Below are 10,427 nucleotides of genomic sequence, written 5' to 3' on the forward strand. Positions count from 1 at the left end.
ATATTCTATTATTAAAGGATATATGATGGAGATTTCCTACTGAACAACAAAACTGGACATCTAGTGAAATGTAGAGTAGAGGGTTTAATTTGGTCATCAAACAATTAAATTAAAATGAGTGCAAGATTTGTCTCTGTAATTACTATGTAAATATATAATTGTTCTGTGATTAAGTCCAACTTGTTCCTCCCATGCTCCATGTAGTTACAGGGTAAATATTACATTTGTGGACTGTAATTTAAAGTGGTGCTTTTTCCCCTTGTTCCATGTAGTTACAGGGTAAATACAACATTTGTGGGCTGTAATTTAAAGTGGTGCTTTTTCCCCTTGTTCCATGTAGTTACAGGGTAATTATAACATTTGCAGGCTGTAATTTAAAGCGGTGCTCTTTCCCCCCTTATTCCATGTAGTTACAGGATAAAGTGGCTACAACAAATTGCTCTAAAACGATTGTTGTTTATACAGTAGGTCATACATTATATACCAGGTAATATAACAATAATCATGGTGGGCTGTTTTATTTAATTCAAATATTGTTTGAAATCTACTATATTGCCGGGTTAAATGAACCCAATTTTGTTGTTGTTGTTTTTTGTATTCTTGAATTAAAATCACACACAATATGACAACAGTAACAACACTGGCAACAGATAATAAAAGAAGAAAATGTATTAAACCAGTCCAGAAAACAAAAACAAAAAAACAAAGCAACTCCCATACTTATACAGCTTGTACAGCTTGTCTTAGTCTCAGCGCCTTAGTCTCTATCAGAATCCAGAGTTTCAAGAACATTGGAGAAGCTTTTTTTTTTTTTTTTCACCTTTTTGGTCAGAAAAAAAATGTTTCTTCAATCTGATAGAGGCCACTGAGACTAAGACAGGAATGCAAGTTTGTAGGCTCTAGAGCCTTCCACAGCTGAGATATGGAGATCCCACTCGCAATTTATTCCATTGTCTGAAATAGTGGTCAGGAAAATGGGTGCTATAGACTCAGGAGGACATGCTGAATGCAGTAAAATAAGTTTTTATCATGAATGGGTCTTGATTTAAAATGTCCAAAAAAACACTATCTACAGCCCATTGAATAGGTTGGAAATGGACGCGTCGCACTTCCAGCCTATTCAATGGGCTCCAGGTAGGAGGTTTATGGACACTATGAAAGGCCTTTAATCTTGAACTATTTCCATCAAACCTATATAGCAACACTCAGAAGGCCCCCCTGATTTAGAAGCACCCAGTTTGGTGCCAAAATTCCACTGTCCACGAACCTGGGGCCCATTGACTAAGTTGGAAATGGACGCGTCCCCCTTAACCATTATACCGATTCCTTGCCATTTATTGAATGTGGACACACATCCCACTTGCAGTTTATTAAATGGGATCGTGGACAATTATCCCATTAACCCTCTGGGGTCTGAGGTCATTTTGGGCCCTTGAGATGTTTTGACATGCCCTGATATTTGTGCTTATTTCAGCTACTTAAAACATACTATTGACCAACATGTATTTTATTTTTGTATTCAGCACAAACTGTGCTACAATAATATGTGACCAAGATAGATGTACATGTTTGTGTCAGGGATCAGTCACCATCACAACGGTCACCACCCAGCACAATCACCCGATCACAGTCACCTGACTTCTGATTGCACGCACCTGCTGACACTAATCAACACCACTATAAACACACACACTTCCATACCCCACATTGTCCAGTCTACCATTCACCATATGGACAGTTCTGGACTCTCTCCACGCTCCCGACCTACCTCGAAGCTTACCCATTGGATTCCTTGCCGATTCTCCCTTGAAGACTTTGACCACCTATCCGAACCTGCAAACAAAGACACAACCACAGCTAAGCAATCTGAACTCCATATACTTGCTCACTCACCTGCTTTTGGTCATTCCCGATCCTGATTCCCCGATTCCCTTCAATAAACCTGTTTGTTGTCACTCACCAGTTGTGTGTACCGTGCTTTGTGACAGTTTGCATTTTTTAGAAAAAAAATAGTATGTGTGATTAGTAAGTTAAAGGGGGAAATTTTTTTTAGCTGAAATAAGGCCATAAAACCCACACTAAATACCTCCGAATAAGACTTTTGAGTAATCAGTCTTGACTTCTCACCAAAGAGATTAAGGGCCCTCCCCTAATGGCCCCTAATGGCACATCAGTGTGACTGTGACTTTGAGGCAGGTAAGAGAGAATGTGAGGAGATTGAAAAAAAGGGTGTTTTAAATTATTTGTATTTTATTTACAACACAGTATAATCAAAACATACATAATGAGAGTCAAAGACACATTATTATGCACACTGATCTAACCATAGAGATGTGAACAGATTTTGAGTCATTCCTGCAACAGATTCTGTTCAACAAGTGAAACAAGTAAATCATACCTGATATTTACGTGTGTTATTTAAGTGTTTCTACTTCTTTCCATAGATTCAAGAAGAAAAAAACATAATCAGTAGTCAAGGAGCTTGTTTTAACATAGAATATCAGTGTAGTTGAACATCTGATGTTGGTACAACCCTCTCAGAGGAAAACAGTTTGAAGAGACATCAGGATTCATCTGTGGTGCAGGTATCTGATTCAATAAAATACAAACAACCAAAAAAAAAAAAACAAACATTTGTGAACATGTTAATATCAGGAACATCTGTATATATACACGTATAGATTTTGTAGCCATAGACTCACACATGCTTTGTACTATCGTAAAAAAAAAAAAAAAAAAAAAAAAATGTATATCTGAGAAACGAATTATTATTGTTTAGCACGTTATTAAAATCGATTTCTGAACAGAGTAGGCTATTAATAATAAACATGTTCAAAACATACTTAGACATCATGTTTCAGTGTACACTCATATTACTTTTATTGTTTTATATAGAGCATGAAAGCATCATCGCGCCATAAGAAATTTAAATACAATGAATTGCCTATCATATTGAAAATGTTTTACTCGATTTCAAACATTGTAGTCAGGAATTATAGTTATAGATTTTGTAGTCATATAGCGTAGTATGTATGATTTTATAGTAGCCTATGATATGATTCTGTAGCCATAGACTCACACATGCTTTGTACTATAAACGGATGTACTTTGTACTATAAAAAAGGATATTTTATATCTGAGAAACTAATTATTATTGTTTAGCACGCTATTAAAATCTATTTGTGAACAGAGTATTAATAATAAACATGGTCTAAACATTCTTAGATGCATAGCATTCATCATGTTGTAGTTTGGGAACAACCCAGCTAGTAAATATGTTCAAGTTTATGTCACAATAACACGTTAACTAATGCAAAAAGAAACATTACTTACTCGTCAGATTGATCTCCTCTACTGGATGAAATCTTGTTCTTCTTTCGAGGGAAATCCATCCTTTACTCAGCACGTCTTCTTACAGAAACGAACAGTAGCTGTGATGAATGATCTCCTCACTCTTTGTTTGTGTTGGGCATTTGCTCGTGTGCACATCCCACGTGGATATTTACATATGAAGAGTTCAGATGCAAAAGCACTCTAAGTGCCATTTTAAATTTTCATCATAAATGAGCATTTTTATCAGGCTCCTATGTTTAGGTTCAGTAATTTTACTCTAATGGCAATGTATAGGTCCTTTTGTATGCAATCTCTCCGTCTCCCTTTTGGCCAGAGAACACTTAGCAGGATTAATAGTTAGACCGGCCTCCTTAATTCGCTGAAACACTGTTGCAAGATGACAACAATGCTTCTTCCAGCTGTCACTAAATATCACCACATCATCTAGGTAAACTGCGGTGAACTCACCTAAATCCTGCAACATGTTATTCATTAACCTTTGAAAGGTAGGGGGAGCCCCGTGCAGCCCGAAGGGGAGAACTCGAAAATGCATAAGACTTGTAGGAGTACGAAAAGCCGTCAATTCTCGAGATTCAGGAGCCAATGGCACCTGCCAGTATCCCTTACATAAATCTATTGTGCTGATAAATTTGGCTTTTCCCAACTTCTCAATAAGCTCCTCAATTCGGGGCATAGGAAAGAGTCAAATTTGGATACCGAATTTAAGTAACGGAAATCAATACAAAAACGCAAGCTCCCGTCCTTTTTCGGAACCAAAACAACTGGATTACACCATTCACTTTGGGAAGGCTCCACAATGCCCATCTGCTGCATTACCTTAACCTCCTCAGTAAATGCTGACACCATCCTTTCAGGAATGCGGTAACTCATTCTTTTCACTTGAGCAGCAAGTTTCAACACAATTTGATGCTGAACGAGTGTAGTACAACTAGGAGTACTCTTAAACAGTTCTGGATCACATAACTCTTCAATTTGCTTTTTATGTTCCCCTGATAAGTGGTCAAGATTAACTGAGGAGGAATCCTGACTAACAGATAAATACTGTTCTTCTACCGCCTCTTCCTCATCTACCTATCTACCTATCTAATCAAATTCACACTTGAAGACTCTTTTTGTGGAAACCATTCCTTCAAGAGATTAATATGCAATGTTCTATGAGAACGTGACTCACCAGGAGTAGCAATTTGGTAAGTAGTAGGACCTAACTTCTTAATAACTTTGAATGGACCCCGCCATTTACCCAGCAACTTGTTATCTTCTGTTGGAAGCATAACTAAAATCTGCTGCCCTAAGTTAAAGGAGCGCTGCTTTGACTTCCTGTCATACCAGCATTTCTGCCTTCTCTGTGATTCTTGTAAGTGTTCTGCTGCCAACTTAGTCATCTTCTCCAATTTCTCCCTCATTTGCAACACATAATCAATAACATTGACTGAACTCACTGTCTGTGAACTTTGCTCCCAGGAATCTTTCAACAAGGACAAGGGACCCCGCACATCATGCCCATATATCAGCTGAAAGGGAGAAAAACCTGTGGAGGCCTGTGGAACTTCTCTGTACACAAACAATATGTAAGGTAACCACTGATCCCAATCAGACCCTGTATCACCCACAAACTTACGGAGCATTTGAACAAGAGTTTGATTAAATCTTTCTACAAGACCATCTGTTTCTGGATGGTAAGTGGTGGTCTTTAAGCCTCTTATCCCCAATAATTGATAAACCTGCTTCAGTAGTTTTGAGGTAAAATTAGTTCCTCTATCAGTTAATATCTCCTGGGGTAAACCCACCCTAGAAAAGAACTGCACCAAACAAAAAGCTACAGTTTTTGCCTTAATGTTTTTCAAAGGGAAAACCTCAGGATATCGGCTTGCTTAGTCACAAATTACCAACAAATATTTGTTACCGGCTTTGCTTCTCTCCACAGGGCCTACAATATCCATGCCCAGCCATTGGAAAGGCACCTCAATTACTGGCAAAGGCATCAAAGGGGCTTTTGGGGGACCCTGAGGGGCAGTGCTTCGCCATTCTGGACACCTCTTACAGAATTTCGGCTATATCTTTAGTCATGCCTGGCCAGAAAAAATGTTTGCCAATTCGATGGTACATTTTACGGCGGCCTAAATGACCAGCCCAGGGGATTGTATGCCCCATTTTGATTACCATATTAAGTACATTCATGGGGAGAACCATTTGTGGTACATTTCGGGTCTTACGATACAATAGATCATTCTCTAAACAAAAAGAAGAACCCTTGAAAAACATCTCTTTGCATTGTTTTGCATTTTCAATCATTCTAGCATAGATGGGACCAATTTCAGAATCAGTTTTCTGCAGTTCAGACATGTCAGTGGGGATCTACCACTCCAAATTGAATTTTTCTGAATCTTCCCCATCTGTGACTTCTACCACCGTCCCCTGAAACTTGTCTAACCTCTTCTATACTTTAGATTTCACAGGCTTCACTGGATGGGTTGGAATCTCACAATCATAAAAGGGAAGGCATTTCAAGGGGTTTCCCTCATTCACCTCCTGACTCTGTCTAAATTTTGCCCGTGTTAACACCACATTACAAGTACTGCCTGGATACAATAAATCCATTAGGTAAGACTGCTCATTAACCCCCAAATACACTTCAGTGGTCGGATAAGACTGTTCTTCACCATGGATACATTTTACCGTGACAGGGCAATCAAATTCAATAGAACACGCAGATACAAGACCATCTTCTACTAAAGTTTGGGTGCATCCTGTATCTACTAAAGCTATAACCTTTTTACCATTTAGTTTTACAGGAATTGTAACTTTACTGGGCAGTGGTGTAATACTAGGTTCAGGTTTCATCATTCGGGGAACATAACAGACATTGGTAAGCTTTTTATTCAGGTTTGGACACATGGGTTTCTTATGGCCTACCTGACCACAACCATAACACTTAATAGTCATTTTCTATCTTAAGATCAAGATACACTATCATTTTTGTTTCTATAACATGTGATTATATCCCCTATAGCATTCTACAACAAAAGCAATCAGAGCGCCTTGTTATCACTAGTTTTATTTTGATTTCCCGAGTCTGCTATTAGCTTATAGCCAGTTAGCATCGCCAGCGTGGTTGCTGCTAATCTCGCTTACATTGCTAATACTCTATTACACACTTTACCATTGTTTCACTGCTACTTGCTTAAATGGCGGATTTGTGTCCACCTCTGAGTGCAGGTGAGGACACGTTCGAGCTACATTCGGTGCAGCTGGAGCTGGAGGCCGTGGAGAAGCAGATCCGTGACCTGGTGGAGAAGCAGGCCCAGCTGAGAGAGCGGAGAGCCGCGCTGGAAACATCCTGGGCTGATGCTCACAAGTCCGGGGTAAGTATACAGCGCACTGCTAACACTCCCACCACCTCTACTCCGTGTGTTTCTCTGCACAGGCCCTGTGCACCCAGGACGCGATCTTCCCAGGTGTCCTTCACACCGGCACCGGGACACCACGGACCCTGGGTGCACCAGCAGCGGAAGACGCGAGCCAGGCCCCGGGTGATGACCTCTCCCCTCCGCCGCCTCCGGTCTTCAAGATCTCCACCCGGAACCGCTTCGCTCCCCTCCGCGAGACGGAACGCAACGCTGTGATCGTCCGAGACTCCATCGTCCGGCACGTCCGTGCTACGTTAGCTGAAGGTAAAGTGCACACTCACTGTTTCCCTGGTGCTCGTGTTCTCGATGTTTCTGCGCAGATACCCGTGATCCTGAAGGGCGACGAGAGCATCGGCGCTGTCGTGCTGCACGCGGGGGTTAACGACACCAAGCTGCGGCAGACGGAGACACTGAAGAGGGACTTCAGGAGCCTGATCGAGACGGTACGCAGCACATCGCCCGCGACGACGATCATCGTGTCAGGACCGCTTCCCACGTATCGACGAGGACACGAAAGGTTCAGTAGACTTTTTGCTTTAAACGAATGGTTATTGTCATGGTGTAAAGAACAGAAACTGCTCTTTGTTAATAATTGGAATCTTTTCTGGGAGCGTTCTAGGCTTTTTCCGTGCTGATGGCCTGCACCCCAGCAGAGTCGGAGCCGAACTCCTGTCGGACAACATCTCCAGGACGCTACGCTCCATCTGACTAGTAAGCCAATTCTCAAATAACTGCTATGATGGCTTTTTCTCTACTCTCCTAAATGACAGAAGTACTTGCGTTGTCCAATCTATACACACTGTATCTGTTCCCCGAATAGTGAGGTCAACATATAAATTTAATGTAGGATCTAGAAAAAATCTGATCGTGATTAAACCTGAAAAATGCAAAATAAATGAACAAAAACAATTTCTAAAGCTTGGGCTCCTAAACATTAGATCACTCGCACCCAAAGCAGTTATTGTAAATGAAATGATCACAGATAATAGTTTTGATGTACTTTGTTTGACTGAAACCTGGCTTAAACCAAATGAATATTTTGGTCTAAATGAGTCTACTCCACCAAGCTACTGTTATAAACATGAACCCCGTCAGACTGGTCGTGGCGGTGGTGTCGCGACAATATATAGTGATTTTCTCAATGTTACTCAGAAAACAGGATACAGGTTTAACTCATTCGAAATACTTCTACTTAATGTTACACTGTCAGATATGCAAAAGAAATCTCTCCTATCTCTTGCTCTGGCTACTGTGTATAGACCACCAGGGCCATATACAGAATTCCTAAAAGAATTTGCAGATTTCCTCTCAGATCTATTGGTTAATGTTGATAAAGTGCTAATTGTCGGAGATTTTAACATTCACATTGATAATACAAATGATGCGTTAGGACTTGCGTTTACTGACCTAATAAACTCTTTTGGAGTCAAGCAAAATGTCACCGGGCCCACTCATCGTTTTAATCATACGCTAGATTTAATTATATCGCATGGAATTGATCTTACTGATATAGATATCGTACCTCAAAGTGATGATGTTACTGATCATTTCCTTGTATCGTGCATGCTGCATATTACCGATATTAACTATATGGCTCCGCGTTATCGTCTGGGCAGAACTATTGTTCCAGCCACCAAAGACAGATTCACAAATAACCTGCCTGATTTATCTCAACTGCTCTGTGTACCCATAAATACACGTGAACTAGACATTTACATTTACATTTACATTTATGCATTTAGCAGACGCTTTTATCCAAAGCGACTTACATTGCATTCAAGTTACAGTTTTTTTACATTTTATCAGCTCTAGACGAAATGACTAGCAACATGGGCACTATCTTCTCTAATACATTAGAAGCTGTTGCCCCCTCAATATGAAAAAGGTTAGAGAAAAACGTACTGCGCCATGGTACAACAGTTATACTCATTCTCTCAAGAAAGAAACTCGTAATCTTGAGCGCAAATGGAGAAAAACTAACTTGGAAGTTTTTAGAATTGCGTGGAAAAACAGTATGTCCAGCTATAGAAAGGCTCTAAAAGCTGCTAGGGCAGAGCATATCCACAAACTCATAGATAATAACCAAAACAATCCAAGGTTTTTATTTAGCACAGTGGCTAGAATAACAAATAAACAGACGCCACCCAATCTAAATATTCCCTCACAGTTTAACTCTTTCAACGCCATTGACGAGATATCTCGTCAATTAAGAGACAACGCTTCCCCGCCATTGACGAGTTTTTACGGCTTTCCGTGTTCTAGGTGTATTACGGTAAGGGAAGCCCTAGCGCATTTCCTGAATGAGTTACGGGACTTCCGGGTCTTTAGGGTGCGAATAGAAGACGATCGGCATACATGGAGGGTCAGAGAAAATGTAGATCATATATAGATCATAGCCTATGTAGATCATGCTTTGACCATTTTGAATCTGATCGGGACGATGTAGTCCGTGAGAGAGAGAGAGACACAGAAACATCTGTAGTTATAACCGATCCGTCGATCTGAATAGGGGTGGGGGTGTGTGTGTGTTCTATCTATCTATCTATCTATCTATCTATCTATCTATCTGTCTATCTGTCTGTCTGCATGTACAGTATATGTATGTATGTAGCCTGTGTGTGTGTGTATAATCATATGTATGTGTATGTTTGTGTGTGTGCACGTGTGTGTGTGTGTGTGTGTGTGTGTGTGTGCGTGTGCGTGCGCATGTACAGTATATGTATGCATATGTATGTATGTAGCCTGTGTGTGTGTGTATAATCATATGTATGTATATGTTTGTGTGTGTGTGTGTGTGTGTGTGTGCACGTGTGTGTGTACGTGTGTGTGTGTGCACGTATGTGTGTGTGTGTGTGTGGACCTGTGTGTGTGCATGTACAGTATATGTATGCATATGTATGTATGTAGCCTGTGTGTGTGTATAATCATATGTTTGTGTGTGTGTGTGTGTGTCTGTTTGTTCTGTTTATTGAATGCAATTTAAATTATTCATATAATTATTTACACGTGAAAGAATATGACATCTGAATGTATTTTGCATGAAAATGTACTACTTTGATAAAAATGCATTTTTCTCAGTTTTTTGTCCAAAATGTTGTATTTTTGATGGTACCCACCTGTGTTCAAATGGTCATAAAACATGAACACATGAAGATAGAATAAAATAGTTTTTATGTAATTTTTTGTGTAAAAGCAGAGACTTGGTTCTTTATTTTGATATATAACATGTTCTTATATTCATAGCAGAAAATATTCTGAGGGCCGTCAAAGTTAGGTGAAAATCATCAAAAACGCTGGCGGTGGCTGGCAACTTTTTAAAAAACGCTGGCGGTGAAAGAGTTAATAGTAATGACTTTATGAATTTCTTCACTGATAAAATAGATAACATTAGAAATACAATAACAAATGTAGGTTCTGCACCGTCTAGTACTTCAGTTTCATTCATCGCTCCCAAAGAAAAACTGCAGTGCTTTACAACTATAGGACAGGAAGAACTAAATAAACTTATCACTGCATCTAAACCAACAACATGTTTATTAGATCCTGTACCCACTAAACTACTGAAAGAGTTGTTACCTGTAGCAGAAGAACCGCTTCTCAATATTATTAACTCATCGTTATCTTTAGGTCACGTCCCAAAACCATTCAAGCTGGCGGTTATTAAGC

At 39.8% G+C, this 10,427-nt stretch overlaps 1 protein-coding gene across 1 annotated transcript; it reads left to right on the forward strand.

Annotated features, from left to right (window-relative positions):
• The first annotated feature begins 7,395 nt into the window (after positions 1-7,395).
• Positions 7,396-8,588, forward strand: LOC131540792 (uncharacterized). Its single transcript, XM_058776051.1, has 2 exons — positions 7,396-7,432; positions 7,582-8,588. Exons 1-2 carry the CDS (start codon positions 7,396-7,398, stop codon positions 8,571-8,573), a joined length of 1,029 nt encoding a protein of 342 aa, XP_058632034.1. The 3' UTR covers positions 8,574-8,588.
• Positions 8,589-10,427: the final 1,839 nt, after the last annotated feature.

Source organism: Onychostoma macrolepis, chromosome 05 (genome assembly GCF_012432095.1).
Source record: "Onychostoma macrolepis isolate SWU-2019 chromosome 05, ASM1243209v1, whole genome shotgun sequence".
In the NCBI taxonomy this organism is placed as follows: Eukaryota; Metazoa; Chordata; class Actinopteri; order Cypriniformes; family Cyprinidae; genus Onychostoma; species Onychostoma macrolepis.

Bases quoted from the DNA above. Each gene is read 5' to 3' on its own strand.
- LOC131540792 (XM_058776051.1), top strand. From the start codon at position 7,396: ATGGCCTGCACCCCAGCAGAGTCGGAGCCGAACTCCT. The intron at 7,433-7,581 runs GTCGGACAACAT...TTCCCCGAATAG, and splicing joins AGAGTCGGAGCCGAACTCCT to TGAGGTCAACATATAAATTT.